This window comes from Curcuma longa, chromosome 1, assembly GCF_044706935.1.
Source record: "Curcuma longa cultivar G26 ecotype Majalengka, Jawa Barat chromosome 1, ITB_CL_G26_1.1, whole genome shotgun sequence".
NCBI lineage: Eukaryota > Viridiplantae > Streptophyta > Magnoliopsida > Zingiberales > Zingiberaceae > Curcuma > Curcuma longa.
Window position 1 is genome coordinate 7,540,543 of NC_133861.1, and position 22,891 is coordinate 7,563,433.

Below are 22,891 nucleotides of genomic sequence, written 5' to 3' on the forward strand. Positions count from 1 at the left end.
GCGACGGCATGCAATGATAGCTCGACAGTTAACTCAGACAGAGTGTTAGATTCCCTCTTCCTTGTATCTGTACATGCCCTGATTCCAAAACCGTTTGCCAGTCTCCATCCCAGCTAGTCATAAATTCAACCAAAACTAGGATTTGTTAGCTTCCTCTCCGGCGAAGATTCTGCTCTCTTAATTTTTGTTTTGCACGCCCCGACGACTTTCTTAATGGCTATTGGCAGTCGTCATTAATGACATCACAGGGGTAGGGAGGGAGGTCCCCAGATCAATCTTATCTTCACTGCCATCGTTTTTTCTCCCTGATTCCCCAGCCTTTACTTTATGAACCTTCCGCTTAGCAGTCGCTTTAATCCTTCCTCATCTTCTTTTTCTTTTATATGGTCGCTCTCTTAAGATGGAATCGCCCATTAATTAGTTATTAACAAACAAATTTATTCGACTTGTTAAACTAATCGATGGAGATCGATAAAGACCTGAAAAAACAGTTCTTCATTATATTGTTTCCGTCCCCTTTCCCCAGCAACAAATCGAGACCTGTAAAGGTAACCAACCGCCTCTGTCCTTCATGGCTTCTATATATGCCGCTTAAAATCTCAGCAGACTTCATTCCCGTTCTTAAGAAGTGAGAGATCACGATGGGAAAAGTTGAGGGAGATGAGACGAGTAATGTAGGAAAGAAGCAGAAGCAGAGTCAGTCTTCTTCTTCTTTTTGGTCTATATTCAGGCATGCAGACGCGGTGGACAAGATGCTGATGACGTTGGGCTTCGTCGGCGCCGTCGGTGACGGCTTGTCGATGCCTATCATGCTTTTTTTGACCAGTAAGATCTTCAATAATTTGGGAGGCGGTTCCATAGACTCCCCTGATTTCACTCACGCCATCAACGAGGTATGAAGGATTCCTGTTCATGTTCCTAGCTAGTGTTTTCATGGCCGCTCCTCACGTGCTTCGTGCTTCAGAATGCAGTCAACATGGTGTACTTGGCTTGCGGCAGCTTCGTGGTCTCGTTCTTGGGTAAAAAGATTCAGTTGATTTTTTTGATTGGATTCTCAGATACAAATTGTAGTAGATTTGATGATGAATTGATGATTGTGGTGGCGGCAGAGGGTTACTGCTGGACGAGGACAGCGGAGCGGCAGGCATCACGGATGCGGGTGAGGTACCTTAGCGCGGTTCTCCGGCAGGATATCGAGTACTTCGACCTCAACGCCGGCACCGGTACAGAGGTCATCACCAGCGTCTCCAGCGACAGCCTTATCATCCAGGATTGCCTCAGCGAGAAGGTTACCTTCTTCTTCCTCTGCTGCTCTTCTTGATCGGGTGGTTGTGAGATATTTGGTTTGTTGCAGGTACCCAACTTCATTATGAACGGCGCCACCTTCATCGGCAGCTACGCCGTGGGGTTCTTGTTGATGTGGCGGCTGGCGCTGGTGGCGTCGCCCACGACGGTGCTGCTCATCATCCCCGGCCTCATGTACGGTCGCATCCTCATGGAGCTTGCTCGGAAGATGCGGGGAGAGTACCAGAAGGCTGGCACGGTGGTGGAGCAGTGCATGTCTTCCATCCGAACCGTTTACTCCTCCGTGGCGGAGGAGCGTACCATGGCCAAGTTTTCCGCCGCGCTAGACGACTCCGTCAAACTCGGCCTCCGCCAGGGCCTCGCAAAGGGCCTCGCCATCGGCAGCAACGGCATCACCTTCGTCATCTGGGCCTTCATGGTCTGGTACGGCAGCCGCCTCGTCATGTACCACGGCAGCAAGGGTGGCACCGTCTTCGCCGTCGGCGCCTCCATCATCGTCGGCGGCCTGTAATTCCATCGACATCATCACCAATTTTCTTCTTTCTTTCCTTTCTCCTTTCCTCTCCTCTCACAAAATTCATTGTGACAGGTCACTCGGCTCGGGGCTTTCCAACGTAAAGTACTTCTCCGAGGCGAGCTCCGCCGGTGAGCGGATCATGGAGGTGATCCGGCGAGTACCAAAAATTGACTCCAACAGCCCAAAGGGTGAAGCTCTAGAGAACGTGTCCGGAAATGTGGAATTCAGAAACGTGGAGTTCGCATACCCCTCGCGTCCAGACAATTACATATTCAAGGACTTCAACCTCGAAGTCCCAGCGGGGCGGACGGTGGCTCTGGTGGGCAGCAGCGGGTCAGGAAAGTCGACGGTGATCGCACTGCTGGAGCGGTTCTACGACCCGCTCGCCGGCGAGATTCTTCTGGACGGAAAAGACATCCGGAGGCTGCAACTCAAGTGGCTGAGGTCGCAGTTGGGGCTGGTGAGCCAGGAGCCTGCTCTGTTTGCAACCTCCATTAAAGAGAACATACTATTTGGGAAGGAGGACGCCACCACAGAGGAGGTGGTGGCCGCCGCCAAAGCAGCCAATGCTCACAGCTTCATCTCGCAACTTCCCCAGGGGTACGACACTCAGGTAACTTAATTTCATCATCTTCACTTTTAGCCAAAAAGGGTTAAACGACCAACAGTGTTGAACACCTCAACACTGAGTTCAAATATATTAGAGAATCCATTACAGACTTTGATGATGCTCAGGATTAAGGACTGCTCACTAGTATAATAATACTAAAGACTGCTTTAAAACTCCATTGTCAGCCACACAAAGTGCAGAGCATGCAATTCTACCAAAGTATTCTACGATACACTTCTTCTCCATTCATCATCCATTATGATTAATGACGAGCATTGTACTCTTTCCGAGGATCAATTCTTTCAGTCCAATCTATCATCTCTGTACCTATTTATGGGAATTGCTCCATTAAATATGTCGTCAAACCACTAAAATCTTCTCAAACATGATGCTGGGGCCATTTGAGTGTGACTGAGAGCTCATGAGTGGAAGAAATTATGTTTTGTTTGGACACGTATCAGTTGGAAAGAATGGTGTGCAGGTGGGAGAGAGAGGGGTGCAGATGTCCGGCGGGCAGAAGCAGAGAATCGCCATCGCCAGGACGGTGCTGAAGTCGCCCAAGATCCTCCTGCTCGACGAGGCCACCAGCGCCCTCGACTCCGAGTCGGAGCGGATAGTCCAGGAGGCCCTCGACCTCGCCTCCGTCGGCCGCACCGCCATCGTCATCGCCCACCGGCTCTCCACCATCCGCCACGCCGATGTCATCGCAGTCGTGCAGGACGGCCGCGTCACGGAGATCGGCTCCCATGATGACCTCATCGCCCGCCCCGACGGCCTCTACTCCTCCCTCGTCCGCCTCCAGCGGACCACCGCCCAACTCCGCGAAGGAGAGACCGCCGCCGGCGCTGCGCAATTGGGCAGCAGCAGCAGCATGAGCCGCCGCTTCTCCGCCGCCAGCCGCACCAGCTCCGGCCGCTCCGTGGCGTCGGTGTCGCCGGAAGATAATGTCGAGGAGAGCCCCGGGAAGCCGAAGCCGCCGGTGCCGTCCTTCCGGCGGCTGCTGCAGCTGAACGCGCCGGAGTGGAGGCAGGCGCTGCTGGGCAGCGCGAGCGCCATCGTGTTCGGCGCGATCCAGCCTCTCTATTCCTACGCGCTCGGCAGCATGGTCTCTGTTTTCTTCCTCAAGGACCACGACGAGATCAAGAACAAGACGAGGAACTACGCGTTCGTTTTCCTTGCCCTCTCGGTCCTCTCCTTCTTCATCAACATCGGGCAGCACTACAACTTCGGCGCCATGGGCGAGTACCTCACCAAGCGTGTCCGGCAGCCACTTTCGAGGTGGGCTGGTTCGACCAAGACGAGAACTCCACCGGCGCCGTCTGCGCCCGCCTCGCCAACGATGCCAACGTCGTCCGCTCCCTCGTCGGCGACCGGATGGCCCTCATCATCCAGACCGCCTCCGCGGTCGCCATCGCTTGCACCATGGGGCTAGTCATTGCCTGGCGATTGGCCCTCGTCATGATCGCCGTCCAGCCCATCATCATCCTCTGCTTTTACGCCCGCCGCGTCCTCCTCAAAAGCCTCTCCTCCAAGGCCATCAAGAGCCAGACAGAGAGCAGCAAGCTCGCCGCGGACGCCGTCGCTAATCTTCGCACCATCACCGCCTTCTCCTCCCAAGAACGCATTTTGCGCATGTTCGAGGAGGCGCAAGCCGGACCCCGCCGGGAGTGCGTCCGACAGTCGTGGTTCGCCGGCGCTGGGCTGGCTTTCTCCCAAAGCCTCATGACTTGCACATGGGCTCTTGATTTCTGGTACGGAGGCAAGCTGATCGCCGACGGATTCATCTCCGCCAAGGCTTTATTCGAGACTTTCATGATCCTCGTCTCCACCGGCCGCGTGATCGCTGACGCCGGCAGTATGACCACGGACCTCGCCAAGGGTGCCGACGCCGTCGCCTCCGTTTTCGCCGTGCTCGACCGCGTCACAGCCATCGAGCCTAACGACCCGGACGGCCACTGTTCCGAGAGGCTCGTCGGCGACATCGAGATCCGTGGGGTCGACTTTGCCTACCCGGCGCGCCCCGACGTGGTCATCTTCCGAGGCTTCTCGCTCAGCATCGAGGCCGGAAAATCGACGGCTCTCGTCGGGCAAAGCGGCTCTGGGAAGTCCACCGTCATCGGCCTGATCGAGAGGTTCTACGACCCGCTGAGGGGGACGGTCAAGATCGACGGCAGGATGGTCAAGTCGTACAACCTCCGGGCGCTAAGGAAGCACATCGGCATGGTGGGACAAGAGCCGACGCTGTTCGCCGGGAGCATCCGCGAGAACATCGCCTACGGTAGCGACGGCGAAAAGACGCCGGCGGAGATCGAGGCGGCGGCGCGGACGGCGAACGCACACGAGTTCATCAGCGCGTTGAAGGAAGGGTACGAGACGCAGTGCGGCGACCGGGGCTTGCAGCTCTCCGGCGGCCAGAAGCAGCGGATTGCCATCGCGCGGGCGATACTGAAGGACCCATCGATCCTGCTACTGGACGAGGCGACGAGCGCGCTGGACAGCCAGTCGGAGAAGGCGGTGCAGGTGGCTCTGGAGCGGCTGATGGTGGGGCGGACCAGCGTGGTGGTGGCGCACCGCCTCAGCACCATCCGCCACTGCCACCTCATCGCCGTGCTCGACAAGGGCGCCGTCGTCGAGAAAGGGACCCACGCCTCCCTCATGTCCAAAGGATCCGGTGGCGCCTACTTCGGACTCACCGCTCTGCAAAGTGGCGGCGCCGCCTCTACGTGATCCGATCCGATCTGATTTTATTTTCCAAACTTAAAATCTATCGGATTATCAATAATTGAATTAAAACATCCGATCCGATAAAATCCTACTTAGATATTTACAACTTCTATATATCTATAGTATTATATAACAGAGATGGTGATGGTATATATTAGTTAATACTTTAATGAACAATAAACTAACTAATCGTTTACTGTAAAATATTTTAACAATGATGTATTATTTTCTATTTGTTACTTTTAAAAAATAGATAAGTTATGGGTTTACTTATGATACTATTATGTTTCTGCTTAAAATATGTGGTTGTAAACTTTTATAGTGCACATTTTCATGATTCAATTTTGAGATTTTAACACTTTAGAATAAGTTAAGATTTTTTAATAATTCTTTTGATTTTGTCTTTATTCTTTTTGATTTGGTAGGTTATTCTATAGGTTGGTCAATCTAAAAATTTTTCATTAACCACCAAATTAAATCCAGAAGCACCGTGATACTGTATTAATAAATTAATTTTTATAGTTCTTTACATCATTATAGAATTGCTCGGATCTCGAATATGATGCATTGGTACTTCAGTTGTACATCCCTACATATAACTTTTTCTTCCAAATTAAACACTCAAGTATGCTCTAGTTGGAGATCGAACTATAATGTTCTAATTTCTCCCAAATCACCTTACGACTGTTATACTGTAGCTCGAGGGCCTAGTTGACTAATTTGATTGGTTCACACATCCTTGTGCTAACTCAATCAATTTGATCGATGAGCTTCATCTAATTAGCATGGCAATCCAGTTGTTCACTATAAGTGTAATTATATGTTTTTAAACAATAGAATAGATCTAAATAATTATTTTTCAAAAAAAAAATAAAGATTATTTATTTCGTATAAATATGATATCATAATTGATCTTGGGACCCCCCCCCCCCCCCCCCCCCCCCCCCCCCCCCCCCCCCCCCCCCCCCCCCCCCCCCCCCCCCCCCATTATAGATAGAGTTCATAATTTTAAACATGATTTGATTTAATCTTAAATATGTTTAAAAACTTAACTTTTATCTTAGAAAATATCTATCTTCTTATAAAATAGTTATTTTAATATGCTTCTAATACTCTAACCATCCAACAAATCAAGAAATCAATCAAATCATAACTTTACACTTCCCTTAAATCAATGAATAAATATACACACACACACACACACACATATATATATATATATATATAATTGTTTTTATTATTTTAAAATTTTGATATGATTGAATGGTTGATGAGAATTAAATGAAAACCTTTCCACCACCAATTGCACTAGTGATGAGCCCTTTAAATCTCCACCAAAGTTGCATCAAACTAAAAATAAAGGTGGCAAGGTTCTCGCCAAAGCTACAATAACAACTTAAAGCGAGAGGAGAAAACAATTTGGTGCATCTTTTGTTGGGGCCTAATTAAGTAGCTTTGCATATTGTTCTTAAAGCATAGGCCATCATTTGGCATAAAATGCCTTAATATTTGCCCAAAACTAGAGTGTCTATGGCGAAATGATTGCGATGATGATGCCTTTTGAAGTTATGTTTTTGCATATGAATCAACCGATGAATTAATGGTCCTTTGCCGTTCGAAGTTGAACTTTGTTAGTGTCACCAATATCAATAGCGGGATAAGTTTCAGATTCCACTAGACGTCTCATTTAGAGATTATTCTCCAATGACTTGTTTTTCTTCGTGAAGAGGCATTCAACCTTCCACTCGAGGAATAACGAGAGGGCAAACATACACTTGATATGTAAAGTTTCAAGGCTCAATTTGGATAAGTTGACCGATGCAAGCGGATCGATAGCTTGATTACCATTTGAATTCTCTAAAAAGATTTTGAGATCATCAATTCAATGCCGGTTATAATTCCTTAGGTAGGCCATGTTTTCAAGTTTGGAGAATGAAAGGAAGAGAAGTATAAAATCAATTTTAGTTGTGTTTACTTTAAGGCATTCAAAATGACACAAGAAAACTATTTGAATTATCTTTATATATATACTTCTTCAAAATTAGAGGAAAAAATGATAATAAAAAACATATTTCTAGTAATTTTATCCCAATTTGGTTGACTCGAATCTAGCAAAGATTTAAATTTGAAGAAGGCCACAAGGTAGAAGCATTCAACTAATTTTGACCTAATTTAGGAAGATATTTATCATAGACTAGGGAGAACTATAGTTAGAGGTCTAATAATAGCTCGAAGAAAACCTCGAGGGACCATAGTGGGGGTGCAAGGTAAAAGTATCTTAAACTACATAGAAGTATAGTTGGAGTCCAATATGCGAGTGGGGGCATAAAGGCAAGCCGACCGAAGAGGAGCAAAAGATGGATCGATAGTGTAAGTGGATTGGTTTCGCGACAAGATTGAGCTCACTTGAGAGAAGAACAAACAAGTTGAAAAAATAACTCTCTCATTCTCAAGAAAAAGTCATGTCACCCTAAAATGCCCTAATTTTTCATTAACAATTTAACATTATTGTTGACTATAATTTTATATGGCACACTAACAATTAAAAAATTTTAAAAAAAACTATGAAATGGATATTAATATAAAAAAATAAGTTTCGCAAAACATATGCAAAAAGAGTTAAATCTCATTTCATCCCTCTTGTTTACTAAAAATGAAGCTCAAGAAGATATAAAACAACGAGACCATCACAAAGTTCAATGGTCAGAATAGTGTTAAGAAGTGCGTTTCCACATTATTGACATGGAACAAGGATGAAAAATAACATAAGTGATAGGATAAATTAACTAATACACCTCTGATTCTTAATCTATGATCTGGTTTCACTCGCCTAGTTTCCTCCTCTTAAACGCAATTTCATGGTATAAACAATGCCGAGACGATGGCAGTGGATAGGCACAAGACAATACTCAGTTGAGTGGAGAATAGTTCTTGAGGATTTGTTGTCGCAGATGATTTGCGCATTGGAGTATCCTTGTGGCTTCGTCACCAGCGCTTCTCAGATAAGGAGATGAGCTAGAAGAAGAAAATACAAGTTCAGTGAAACAAGCAAATCATGATATTTATTATTATTATTAAAAACAAGAGAAATATTTCGGATCCCACTTATTTCATTCTATGTGAAACTGAAAGAAAAAGAAAAAGAAAAAGAAAAGAGCAGCTATATCTTCAATTGCATAGTGTCACTTGCCGTCGGAGCTATAAATTTCGTTCCGCTCTGCAAGCCGCAAGTGTCTTAGTTCCACAAGTTGCAATCAACAAGTCCATATTGTAGCAGTTCTGGGAGCTGTGGCTGCGAGCTAGAACAGATTCCATGAGAACTGCCAGTCCATGTTCTTCTGTAGTTCTGAAAGTAGCAAGTGCAAGATAGGGAAAATTCAATAAGGTGTAAGGGCAGATTCCATGAGGTAAGCCGCCCATTGTCGCTCAACCCAACTTCTCCTCCTGTTCACCCTCCTTTTTGATTGGGTCTCATGGCTCCTTTTCCGCATCAATGGCACCGGGGAAGTATGTATCAACACAGTCGAAACAAATTGATAGTGTTTGATTCTGATGGCTTGGAACGAAATATAAGCCTTGCTTTCCATATGACATGTAGTATGACAAAGCAGCTATATCTATCAAGCTTAGTTGTCAAGAAGCTTCATAGTAGTCATTTTTTCCTCGCTCGTTCCTTCACCATTCATCATTCAGATGCAATCTATCCCTTTATTTTTCTTTTTAAAAAAAAAACCAATATCCCTTAGCTAACCATGTGAAACACAACATATCAACTTAGTGTGCAAATACAAGTTCTGTTTTCTAAGTTATCCTCTATCCTAGGCATCGTGTAGAGATCATATTGACTAATTACTAAACATGTTCAGGCCGACATATTTGCTGGCTTCACACTGGTAGTTGAAGAGTAAACATCATATAAAACTCTCTTTTCACACGATAACCATATTCCTAACTCTACATAAATTTAGTATTGTGTAATAATGGATTTTTGTACCACTGCAGTTCTCAGTAGTTTGCAGCGTGTAATACACTGCAACAAACCACCCATCCTAATTACAAGAACCAGGTAGAAGATATAGTTTTGGAGAATGCAGAAATGCATTGTTTGTACAAGCTGTATTGCATGCCACAATTCTTATATTAGAGTTCTTAAAATCAATATGCACATGGAAAAGGGCTAAGTCATCCACATTATATGGTTATTTCTCATGTAAGAAAGACTAAAAATATATTTTAAAAATAGCTATTTTCATTTTATGTAGGATAAGTTAATTAGTTCTACAATGGAGTCAGTGCACCATGGAAAAAGGTATTAGAAACAGTTATTGTATAATCGTCCTAGTTTTATTAGATTCCTTCAGTTAAATAATCATGTAGAGTTGAAGATCAAATTAATTTATAGCAGACTACATATATACGTAATGTTTACATCAATAATCAAACAAATTTTATCAAACTGCACCCCCCCCCCCCACCCCCATCCTCACTTCTCTTTTATCCTCTCCTAGGGGCAGCCCGATGCAGAAAACTCCACCAATGCAGAGTCCTAGGAAAGACTCTATGGTACGCAGTCTTACTTTGCATTGTAAAAAGTTGTTTCTGCTACTCGAACCCGTGACCACCAGGTTGCGCTAAGGCTCTCTCTCTTTTATCCTCTCCTAGGAAAACAATTTTCTCTCTCTAAGAATCTACGTATCATCACCTGTACCAGTAGTACTCCATCCTTGGCATTCCCAACCATCCAAGAATTTTGAAACTTGTGACAAATTCTCTCAGTAACTGAATGGTTGAGTCTAATGCTGCAGATTATTTGATATCCTCCTTTCTTACTTCATCCTTTCTTTTCATTTAAAACATGCTTATGTGATGTTGCCTTTCCACCTAGGTTCTAGAGTAAGTATTCTTGCTCCTTTACACTAGGTATTGAAGCAATTCCTGAGTGTGCGCCAGAGCAAATCACTATTTACAATACATGTGAGTCGAAATTTCACAAAACAGAAATGGATCGTTTACTAACCTGACGAGCAACTTGTGCTAGCCTCCTACTGTCTCTGGTCAACTCCATTATCTTGTCTGGTTTCTCATGCAAGACACTTTCTTTATCTGCTTTTCTCAATTTCTTATTTCCCTCTAAATAAACATCTTTGTTCGTGTTATCTGGAGATGCCCTCTTTCTGGTCCTCTTAAAAGTATATTTTACAATTCTGTCATTTCCAACTTCAGCAGGAAGCCTACTTGATCTGCAAGGTTCTTCATCTTTAGAACAAAAATCAGTGGAGGGAGTATCAATCTGTTGATTGTTTTCTTTTGATACTGAAGTATCTGAATGCCCGGTTACTGTATGATCTGGTGTCTTCAACATTGTTTCGCACTCAATGGCATCCTTCTTAATATCTCCATCTAAAGGATCACCATCTTCACTGTCATGTGTGGTCAGTGCAACTTGTTCGTTTCCAATGCTTACTTGGCCAGCACTTGGACTGTTGGCATTATGCAATTTCATACTTCGCCGTGTCATTATTCTGCTGATGTTCAAAATTGCAGGGATTATGTGATTCATATTTCTGTCGACAGAAGTTATTTTATTTTCGACAGAAGCCTCATCTGAAAATGTAGTATCTGCATTTCTCTTCCCCAGATTTTCATAAGTGATGGTCATGCCAGTTTTTCCAGCAATTTTAGAATTACTATTGTCTGGCTGTTCATGATCTTCAGTTTCATGAGAAGTACTGCAGCTTTTTTTGACAAGCTTTCTAGCTCTTCTTCTTCTTGGAGAACGCCAACTGGAAAGCTTACCTTTCTGGTTGATTTCAGATTTATTTCCTTGCTGTGCTTCTTCTGAATCAAGCGATTTTGCAACCTCAATTAGCATTTCAGCTGCCAGGATTGGGTCTCCAAGCCAGTATTTTTCATCTAGTTCATTCTCACATATTGCAACTTCTTGCTTTACATTAGAGGTCTGGGCATGTCTTTCAGCAGGCAGATCTCTATCAGTCAATACATTTCGCTCCAATGCACGTATTCGCTGAGTACAACCATTCCTAAAAGGCTCTGGCTCCTTGTTTCTCAATATCAAGGACACTAAATCAGGATTGCCAGTAGAATCATCAGATGCAGTCAAATCTTTTGTAGGCTCCTTTTGGTTTGAACATTTAGAATAGGTGCTATGAGGTACAGTTTCCTGACTTGATGCAGCTACAATTAAAATAAAATTTAGAGAACATACAGCTACAAAACTGAGGCCAGGTTGTCAAATCAGAGATATCTTACCTTCATCAGGGTTATTTTTCTGCGAAATGATGAAATCATCTGTGCCTTTATCTTGTAGAGACTCACTTTTTTCACTCTTCTGATTCTCCAATTCAGAACTAACTTTCTGCAATTTAGAATTCAAACGACGAATTGTATGGTTTGCCTCACAGAGCTGAACTTCAAGCTCTCGAATTCTTCTTGCTTGTGATAAGTTTACTGCTTCTGCCTCTTTAATCTGAATACACATTTAAATTGATACTTCAGAAAGATACGCTAACAAATTCAACTTTAACCTGCCTTATAGAATTCGAAAGAGGGGCAAAATTGTTATAGCCAAATCGCAAATAGTTGGAAAAAACGTGGCTACGATGATGACAACAAATTACAAAATAAAATAGCTTCAGGAAATCAAATTCAACAGTATTAACTTCAAGAAGAACACTCGTAATATTTCTACTAAGAATGAAAAAAAAAGAGTCAGATTGTCTCCAATCAAACCTTTCTGGCAATGTAGTTTTTGTATGAAACTACAATTTTGGTAGCAACAAAATATTGCTTCATATCAAACTTCAGTAGAAATTATTGTTAGGGTAGCCACTCAAAAGCACAAAATGGTTTGCGGATATACCATCAGAGCACAAGTCAAGTTATTGTAGTAACACATCAACACATTACAAAAATGTACCAAAAATACGTTAAGATTCTTCATCAACAATAGAAGACAACTGATAAGAACACATACTTTGCATTTGTACAATTACATCACATCTAGTTGACAAAAAATAAATGCTTGTTAGAGCATATTATGTCGAATTCAGAGGGCTTAAATCTACCTTGACATGATGCACTCTGTTTTATTACACATGATTAATATACATCATTATCTCTTTCATTACACTTTCAAGGTCAAAAATGTGAAGGAGAGATCCCTTGGGGTTGTTTGTGCCAAGATTTCAAAAGGCGTTTTCAAGTGGCAGACAATCGACTCACTAAGTAGCACTTAGGCAACAAGCAAAAAAATGACTAAGAGATTATTATTTTGTTCCATGTTGAACCGTCATCATCAAGCCAATGTTTTCTTCAAGTGACATCTAAATATAAATGAATTGGCATTCAGCTTTCATGTACAGTAGACATGAATTCTCAAAAATAACATCAAGAAAAGGACTTTTTTGCTTGAGCAGTACAAAAGCCCTAAAATGCAATCAAACAACAAATAAAACAGCATATTTTCTTACAACAATAATTTATAGAATGGAGTTTCATTCTCTTAATTTACGATCAGATCTTTCATATAAAATGAGAGTGGATTTAGACTAAAAAATGAGCAGACATGCATCTGAGTGTAGAATCAACCTGAACTATGTAAAAAATGACACTTGCAGGTGTTTTCAAGAATGTATAGACTCCAATGTCTTATTTGTCAGTTGACAGTGTATGATTTATGAGTCTTCAGATAGCTAAAAGGGGGAAATTCTACTTTAGAGGCATATTGACAAATACAAAAATCACATATTCAGACACGAGTTTTGCAACAATAGAGCAATTTGCTGTCAATGACAAAGAATACTGCTCGAACAACAGCCGGATCAGCATATTTTTAAAGTTAATTTGGGACACAATGGCCAGCTAAATAGTTCAATTAGTCAGCAGAAATAACAGTTGAATAGTTCTTTCATGAATAAACCCTACTTGCAGGGGGCCAACAAGGAGGTTAGGCAGCTTGAAACATCCTTCCAACTAATTTCACCGCATACAATAGATTATAACAAACACTGGTAGATCGCGAAGGGAAAAGAAATCCAGATTTTGCACAAAAATACTAATAAGAATAATAATAAAAGATCAGGGTTAGATCGTGCAAGCACTAACTGTATTAAGGAAAAGCAATCACCTTGGAGTCCATGAGAGCCTTGACACGAAGAATCAGGGCAACAGAATCTTCCTTAACGAGCGACGAGCTCTGCTTCCACTGTAGCGTCCGGCGCTCCGCCGCCAAAATCCTGGCGGCCGACTCCTTCGCCGTGTTCAGGATGACGTCCGCGTACGCCCTCTTAAGCACCGCCATTCTCTGATTGCGATGTGAGAAAGCAAGAAACACGCACCATCAGAAGCGATGAAAGGAACGACAAGATGAGACCGACAACAGTGCAAACATCGAGAAAAGAGGGGAACCGCGAGCGGAGCGAGAAAGAATAAGAGCGATGAAGTAAAGGATGAGAGAGCGAAGGAGCAGGATGGTTTCCGGTCCTTCGCATTACCTCGGCGTCGCCGGCCATGGCGGAGAGCAGGGGGGTGGTTGGCGGTTGAGACGAGCGGCGGAAGGGAAAGGAAAAACAATGGGAAAAGGGGAATCGGAAATGGTTTCGTTAGCTCATGTTCTTGTCGCAGTAAAACAGTAATGTATCATTTCGTTAATTTTCAGGGTTTTTTTGTTAATTTACCGTCCGTTCGGTTCGCCGTGTTCCCATTGGCTACTTCCTAATGTTCGTTGACTCATTTACCAAAATACCTTTTTTGATTTTAACCCTTTATTTTGGCAAAATCACGTCCATTCAAGGAATTTTTATTGTGCAAAAATGAAAAGGATGACTTTTAAAAACAAATTAAAAAGACTCTCGATTATATTTTTTGTTAAAAATATCTTTATTTTAACGCTATTGTAAATTAATTTTTTTATTTAATTTGATAAAATATATTATATATAAAATAATATTTTTATATACAAAACCTTTTACCAATTTGATCATATTATTTAATCTTGATTAAAAGCACTTTAAAATATTAAAATCATTGTAAAGATTTTGATCATTTTAAAATAATTTTAATTAAACTTAAGCAACTTTAACTAAAAAATTTTTTATATATAATTTTTTACAAATAAGATAACGCGCCTTACTTTTTGTTTTTTACAAAAACATTATTATTAGATTATTCACTTTTATTATTTTCAAAAATCCACTCCTATTTTTAAAAAATTATTGTAATACATAGTGTTAAATATTTATTTATTTTTACTACACCATTACTTCTATATAATTAAATATAAACAAACTTTTATTTTACGATTAATCAATTTATATCGATTAATCTTGGAATGGACAATCCGACTTGGTATATTCAAGATTAATCGATATAAATTAAATACTTGGTATATAAAAAAATTAGAATATCAAATTCCACATTTTTGCAGGAATTTTTCTCCAAATGGGGAGCGCAATCACAGGATTCTGGGCGTCTGAGGCAATCAAAGGATGCTGGGAGTCTGGGCTAGCCGCTGTGTGCACTTCCCGATTTACCCTGGTGGCCGGTGAAAACTTTCATGGGGCTAGACCGGTCACACTAGGGATAGTCAATCAGATTAAATAGGATTTATTATTTTTTTTTAAAAAAGTAAAGTTGTTCTTGACGTGATGTTCTAGCATCATTAATTATTCCAACTTAAGTACTTAGCATGGATATTTACTAGCGGATATTTAAGATATTTATTTTAGCTTTGGAATGGATTCATACGTTATTATGTATTTGGATTTATTAGATTCATACGTTGGTAGGTAATTTGAGATAGTTATGTTTGATGGATATTTATTGTATTAGATTTAATATGTTGGGATTAAAATTTAAAACTTATTAGATTGGTTTAATATGTTAAGATATATCATGATTGATTTAATATATTGGATTGGTTTAATAAGTTGGTAGTTAACTTGTTAAATTGGTTTAATACATTAGTGATTAACTTGTTGGATTGATTTAACTTGTACGATTGTGATTTTATCATGATTGATTTAATATGTTGAGATGTATCGTGATTGAATTGGTTTAATACGTTAGTAGTTAACTTGTTGGATTGGTTCAATATGTTGGATTGTGATTGTATTGTGAAAATTATCATTTGTGATGGCATATTGTTGAGCTAAGTAACAATGAAATGTTAAATAGCCGTCACTAATATTAGCGATGGATATTTAAGTCTATTGTTAATATTAACAACGGATAATTAAGACCTAACGTTAGCGATCAATTTTTTAACGATAAGGTAATGATAATTTATAAATAGCGATCGATTATCGACAAAATATTCTATCGCTAAGGCTACATTTTCTTGTAGTGATTCATCCAACACATAGAATTAAAAAAATCAAAATAAAATTTAAAATGCTAATAGATAATTTGTGTTCATCTAATAATCCATGTGAATAAAATTTACAAATGCAATACTAATAATAAAACTTTCGCATCCAAAACTAACTACAAACTAATAAAATGCACTCAAAACATTATGTTTTAGAACTAACAAAATTTTATAAAATAAAAATTCAACTAATTTACTATGAATCATCCTCAAACATCGTATTATAAACAAAATTCTAATACCCATCACCTACAAATACAATATTTATATTTGTATAAGTAAAATAAAATAATAAAGGCATAAAATTAATGAAAATAATTTAAAACATTAAATATCATACCAAACAAGAAACAGATAAAGTATCATTTTATATACACCTAATAGTAATATGTGAACAACAAATACATTTCATATTTATTTAAAATTTTCATAACATGATAAATATAAAACATGAATAATATTTCACTAAAAGATTAAATTCATATCAGATGATAAAGTCAAATTATTATTTCTCCAAATGTATCCTCAAACTTCTATGAAAGATCATAAGGTATAATTAAACTCTCTTCTGCTTCTACGACAGGTCTTAGCGCAAAGAGGGTTGAGCTCCTATAGGGCCTTTAATTTTTCATTAATCCTGTCTCTTCTTCTCTACACAATTCAAAGACTTTAAAAGGACAGAAATATGAATCAACGTGTTCTAGTAAAACATATTACCCTCTTTGAGAGATTAAGTTAACTTCTGTAGCACAAAAAACTCCATTAAACTCATCTTCTTGTACATTTTACAATCTTCAACAACAACCAACTTCATTAAACTCTAATAATCTTTCAAAAAAATTACAGATTTTCTATTATTAATAAGTTACCTCACTTTGGCACATAGAATCTTTCACCTCCCTTGCCTTCCTCCTATGGCTTTTATGGTGTGTTTGGCTATACATGACAACATACCCATTTCTCCAAAGCAACTCAACAAGCTCCCTTACTGGTTTGCAAGAATGGAAGAACATTAGATTGAAAATCCATGGACAAAAACCTAAAAATTAAAATTATGATAGGAAATTGAGAGTAGAGTCTGACTCCATTAGTTTCTTTTGAAAGAACTCCAAATTAAGTATAACTGAATGTTGCCCATGTGACCTGCATCTGAATCATAATAGGGATTTTTTGCAAGCAATTAGGGAAACCTCTCTATCTAATGTAAAACATCCTTCATAGCAAATAAGTACCTTTCTATCAGTTGAATGCTATGATTCATCTGGTTAAGCAGAAATAGAATATATAGTGTGCATTAATCTCAACTCTGAAATAATTTCAGAAATGAAATAAAATTAATTAGGTTAGGTACAAGTATTATTAAGGTGACAGAATACTTGTATAATAGTAATGGTGAAATAATCTAAAAACCAAATACAATTTTTGCTGAAAAAAAATAACAAAATTTCAAGAACTAAATGAGTCTACATGCCAAGTAAAACAGAAAATCAGAGAATACAACAGCTTCACTGAATCATCATTTTTATTAATTGATGTTGTAGTAATAGATGTTTAGTTCAGAAATGGTTAACAACTAGGGAAAGCACAAATAGATTGATGAATTAACATCATTAAAAAGTAAGATTCCTACTATGTTCAAGGAGATGAGAGGTTTTCCATAAAGATTGACAACTACCAAAGCAGGAGATTCTTTAACAATTGAATGTATGCCCAACAGAAGGTGCGCACTGGCTTTAATGTGGTATTTGGACAATAGACACATGCTTGAAGAAATAACTCTGAACTCTGTTATGCACCAACCACGGTCCTTTCTCTTTACCTTTCTGGTCTTTTACCTCAGTTGCTGACTCTGCGTTCTGTCTCTCTCTTTTTTTTTGGTTTGCTACATTGAATACGGGGATGATCACATGTAGCGATAGACTAGAACGGGCAAAATCATGCAACTGCCGCCACTACCAATTCCTTCAAAGCCAAAATGCTCGATTACAGAATCAATTTTATACTGACATTTTTTTCATATTTGAATCGATGTAGTTGCCTCCACAGCAGGATTGGTCATGGCCGCAGCAGTGTAGTTGCCTCCTGTGGATCTCCAAGGCCGGATCTGTAGTTGCCGCACGGCTGAGGCAGCGATGCCACTTGCCGATAGTGCAAGAAAATCTCAAACAAGCAGATTAATGGACAAGAAGGTTACTTGGACAAGAAGGCAACTTTGCTTGCTAGGGATCGCCGGCAATAATTTATATTATTCGAGAAATAAATTCTGATTCGATTGCACCCTTAATCCCCCGATGAGAGCTGCTTTCCCCCCTCTTTCCCTGACATTTTTATTCTCTTCTTTATTTATTTATTTATTTATTTATTTTAAATTTTTTTAAATTTTATTTTTTAATTAATTTTATTTTAAAACAGCTCTTATATATTTTTAATTTTATTTTTTAATTAATTTAATTAATTATTTTTTTATTCTCGTACATTTCTATCCTCTTCTAACATGTGTTAAGGGTTGAAGGAGGTAATTTAAAAAGAAAAGGATATTTTGACATGTGTCAAGGATTGAAGGATGGATAATTTAAAGAGAGTGAGGAGTTCTAACATGTGTCAAAAGTTGAAAGTGTGGTAATTTAAACAGATGAAAGATTTTAATATGTGTCAAAGGTTGGAAGAGAGGTAATTTAAAGTGATGAAAGATTTGACATGTGTTAAGAGTTGAAAGGAGGGTAATTTAGAGGGATGAGAGATTTTGACATATTTCAAGGGTTGGAAGGGGGTAATTTAAAGGGAGGGTATTTTGACAGGTATCAATGGTTGGAAAATGGGTAATTTAAAGAGGGTGAAAGATTCTAACATGTGTTATATGTCAAGGGTTAGAGGGAGGGATAATTTAAAGGGAGAGAGGGTTCTAGTATGTGTCAAGAATTGGATGGGGGTAATTTAAGTGTTGAATTAGGAAGAGGTAATTAAAAAAAAAAGAGATTCTGACATTAAAATTATATAAAATAAAAAAATTTGATAAAAAAATAATAAACAAAATTGATTAAAGAAATAAAATAAAATTTAAAAAATAATAAACAAAATTAATTTAAAAATAAAACTAAATAAAAATTAAATAAATTAAAAAATATATATAAGTATTAATGAAAAAATAATAAACAAAATTAATTTAAAAAATAAAACTAAATAAAAATTATATATATATATATAAGTAAAATAAAATAAAAAAATAAAGAAAAAAAGGGTAAAAATGTCATTTGAATGGGAAGAGAGAGGAGGGGAGGGGGTGAGGTGTAGGGGTGGAAAAAACAATTTACAATACTGCCATGGACAGTTTAGAAAAGATATGATTTATGAGTAATTATTTGAATATCCTTTTTACGTTTTTACGTACCATGTGAAACCTAGCATATACCAGTCGTTTTAATGGATTATCCTTATATGACCTTTCACATGTTCTCCCTCTCTCGACATTAATATTTCCAATTCGCGATTATATTTGGAAGGAAAATCATCCTCTTTGTAAATACCACCACAAAAAAAAATATATGATTAGCGATCGAAAATTCGATCGCTAATCAGTCGCTAAATTTGATTAACGACTGATAGAAAAAATTATTAAAAAATTCATCGTAAATAGATTTAGCGACCGAATTTCAATTCGATCGCTAAATAGCGACCGATTTCGAAATCGATTGCTAAATTTAACGATCGAATTTCAATTCGATCACTAAAATTAGCGATCGAATACGAATTCGATCGCTAAATTTAACGACCGAATTTGAATTTGTTCGCTAAAATTAGACCGAATACGAAAAATTAGCGACCGAATTCATATTCGGTCGCTAATTTAGCGATCGATTTCAAAATCGGTTACTAATTTATGATTATTTTCCATATTTTATCACTAATATTAGCAACTGAATTCGAATTCGATCGCTAAAATTAACGATCGAACACAAATTCGGTTGCTAATTAGCGACCAATTTTCATATTCCGTCGTTAATATTAACGACCGAACTTGAATTCGATCGTTAAATTTAGCGACCGAATATAATTTCAGTCGCTAATTCCGTCATTAATATTTTTAAAAGAATTATATTTATATTTCAGTCGCTAATTCTGAATATAAATTCAGTCGCTTGTTTGAGACGAAGTGAATTAAGAAAGGAAAAAAGAGAAGGATAAATTCATAAATCGCTATAACTTTAGCCATTCACAAAAAGAGAAGAGAAGGTACAATTTTGAGTTTGAATTATTGGTGTTTGAGTAGTTTTACAGAGATACTCTCTATCTGTCACCAACAAAGAGGCATTCGTCTCTGGTCTATAAATTCCACCCTCGCCGCCTCCTCTCGTTAGGAAGGATTTCCCACTGCTCATCGAAGTCTTCTTAGTTCTTCAACGATGACATCTTCCTTCTCTTCGTTCCGTATAATCAGTCATGCAGATCGCATCGACAGACTCCTGATGATGTTGGGTTTCGCCGGAGCCGTTGGCGACGGCTTCTCCATGCCAGCCATTTTCGGTCGTTAATTGATCGCTAAATTCGATTAACGACCGATTAGCGACCGATAGAAAAAATCATTAAAAAATTCATCGTAAATAGATTTAGTGACCGAATTGAAATTCTGTCGTTAAATAGCGATCGATTTTGAAATCGATCGCTAAATTTAACGATCGAATTTCAATTCGGTCGCTAAAATTAGTGATCGAATACGAATTCGATTGCTAAATTTAACGACCGAATTCGAATTCGTTCGCTAAAATTACCGATCGAATTCGTATTCGGTCACTAATTTAGCGATCAATTTCAAAATCGATCGCTAATTTACAATTATTTTCTATATTCTATCACCAATATTAGCGACTGAATTCGAATTCGATCGCTAAAATTAACGATCGAACTCAAATTCGATCGCTAATTAGCGATCAATTTTTATATTCAGTTGTTAATATTAACGATCGAACTTGAATTCGGCCGCTAAATTTAATGACCGAATATAATTTCAGTCGCTAATTCCGTCGTTAATATTTTAAAAAAATTATCAACATCCCATGATTATATTTATATACAATCAATATTAAAACTTTCTCATACCATCATACAATCCACATTTTAAATACATATTATAAATTTATCTAAATGATAAAACAATTAATTTCTTATTAAAAAGAAACTTGTTCATACATAATGCTGTCAAAATAATCTTTGAAATGAAAAGATTAAATAAAAAATTACAATATTATTTTCTCTAGCTACATCTAGATAGACATCACACATAACTACGACCAACTCAATCATATAAGGCTTTCTTATAATACAATTTTCTTTGTCGTCCTCCATTGGGCTTACAGTAGTTCTATGTGATAGTCTCATCCTCATCAACCTTGTATCCAACCATTAAGCACGTGATTTATTCACAATCACCTGTTTTCACAAAGCAAAAAAGAGTAAATAATAACAACTTATCAAAATAAGAAAAAAAAAATAAATGATCACAAAGCAAGAATGAATGGAGTAACAAGACCTTCAATGGAGTAACAATTGACAATTAAATATTTCTACAACAAAACTATGCAAACAGGTAGGAGGCCCTTAAAGGATTCAAGTGTGCTAATCATGCGAATGACTTTTCTAATGTCGGATAATTTAACCTTTTCAAAGATAAATTAGCGTTCGATTTTCAAATTCCGTTGTTAAATAGCGATCTATTGTAATTCGATCGCTAATTTAGCGACCAATTGTAATTCGATTGCTAATTTAGTGATTGATTTTAATTCGGTCGCTATTTAGCGACGGAACTTAAAAATCGATAGCTAAGTTAGCGACCGAATTATAATCGGTCGCTAAATCCGTCGTTATTTAGGGTTATTTTTGTAGTGTACTCACCCGGTAGGCTCATTCCTACCATGTTGATTATCAGGATGAAAAACTATCAGTAACGGATTGATAGCCTCGTTAGGGACTGGTCATTTGTCAGGGTGATACACGGAAGTATCCCCATGAGCTTTGTGCCACGGGCTCATAGGCGATCAGTAACGCGAGCAATCCTTCAACTGGAACCGCTTATTTTTATACACAAATTTCCTCTATAATAACGGTGATCATAAGGGAGAGAATAGAGGTTAGGGTTAGTCGGATCTACTGGCACGGTTATTTCAACGCTCAAGTCAGAAATGAAGTGTGATAAGAAAAAACTCACAGAAGCGCGTGAGAGAGAAAACAAAGAAAATTAATAGCATAACAAAGAAGAATTGACTTCGCATGTGAGAAGAAAAACATACCTCTTGCTCTCCCTCATTGACTATTATATAATTCGAAAAGGAATCTTCACATGGGCAACTTCAAAGAGATGGTTAAGGAAAAAATGAGCGATAACATCGTCATCCAGGATTGCCTCAGCGAGAAGGTGCCCAACTTCATCATCAATGGCGCCACCTTCATCGGCTGCTACGCGGCGGCGTTCTTCGTGATGTGGTAGCTGGTGCTGGTGGCGTCGACAACGGTGGTGCTGCTCATCATCCCTGGCCTCATGTACGGACGCATCCTCATAGAGCTCTCGGCCTCATGTACGGACGCATCCTCATAGAGCTCGCCCGGAAGATGCGGGGAGAGTATCAGAAGGCCGTCACGGTGGTGGGGTAGTGCGTGCCCACCATCCGCACCATTTACTCCTTTGTGGAGGAGAAGCGCACCATGGCTAAGTTCTCTGCCACGCTTGATGACTCCGTCAAGCTCGACCTCCGTCAAGGCCTCGCAAAGGGCCTGGCCATCAGCAACAATGACATCACCTTTGCAATCATGGCATTCTTGTTCTGGTATGGCAGCCACCTCGTCATGTATCATAGCGGCAAGGGTGGCACCGTCTTTGCCGTCAGCAACTCCATCATCTTCGGCGGCCTGTAATTCTACACTACAAAAAAAATATCGATTAGCGATCGAATTTTCAGTCGCTAATCGGTCACTAAATCTGATTAGCGACCGACTCAAAAAATCGTAAAATTTTTTATCATAATTGGATTTAGCGATCGATTTTCAATTCGATCGCTAAATAGCGACTGAAATAGGAATCTGTCGCTAATTTTAGCGACCGATTTTCATTTCCGTCGCTAAAATTAGCGATCGAAAGAGAATTTCGCCGCTAAAATTAGCGACCGATTAGGAATCGGTCGCTAATTTTAGTGACTGAAATCAAAATTGGTCGCTAATTTTAGCGATGGAATTCTCTTTCGATCGCTAATTTTAGCGACGGAATTCAATTTCGATCGCTAAATTTATAAATTATGACAGAATTTTATTGTTAAAATTAGCGATCGAATACGAATTCAGTTGCTAATTTTAGCGACGAAAA

The 22,891-nt window shown here is 39.2% G+C and overlaps 2 protein-coding genes across 2 annotated transcripts; one reads left to right on the forward strand and one right to left on the reverse strand.

Moving 5' to 3' along the window:
* Positions 1 to 480: 480 nt before the first annotated feature.
* On the forward strand, positions 481 to 5,288 carry LOC141833390 (putative multidrug resistance protein). The gene is given in 7 exon segments (XM_074720822.1): positions 481 to 893; positions 965 to 1,019; positions 1,110 to 1,288; positions 1,355 to 1,812; positions 1,895 to 2,435; positions 2,914 to 3,697; positions 3,700 to 5,288. Coding segments are annotated over 7 exon segments (3,729 nt in total). The 5' UTR covers positions 481 to 641; the 3' UTR covers positions 5,160 to 5,288.
* A 2,493-nt stretch (positions 5,289 to 7,781) lies between these two features.
* Positions 7,782 to 13,759, reverse strand: LOC141844252 (uncharacterized). The gene is made up of 5 exons (XM_074732291.1): positions 13,670 to 13,759; positions 13,303 to 13,479; positions 11,427 to 11,643; positions 10,174 to 11,351; positions 7,782 to 8,171 (listed from the first exon to the last, which is right to left on the reverse strand). The coding sequence occupies exons 1-5, from the start codon at positions 13,685 to 13,687 to the stop codon at positions 8,142 to 8,144; spliced, it is 1,620 nt and encodes a 539-aa protein (XP_074588392.1). The 5' UTR covers positions 13,688 to 13,759; the 3' UTR covers positions 7,782 to 8,141.
* Positions 13,760 to 22,891: the final 9,132 nt, after the last annotated feature.

Bases quoted from the DNA above. Each gene is read 5' to 3' on its own strand.
- LOC141844252 (XM_074732291.1), bottom strand. The intron at 11,352-11,426 runs GTAAGATATCTC...TTTTAATTGTAG, and splicing joins GAAAAATAACCCTGATGAAG to CTGCATCAAGTCAGGAAACT. The intron at 8,172-10,173 runs GTTAGTAAACGA...TTCTTCTTCTAG, and splicing joins TAGCACAAGTTGCTCGTCAG to CTCATCTCCTTATCTGAGAA.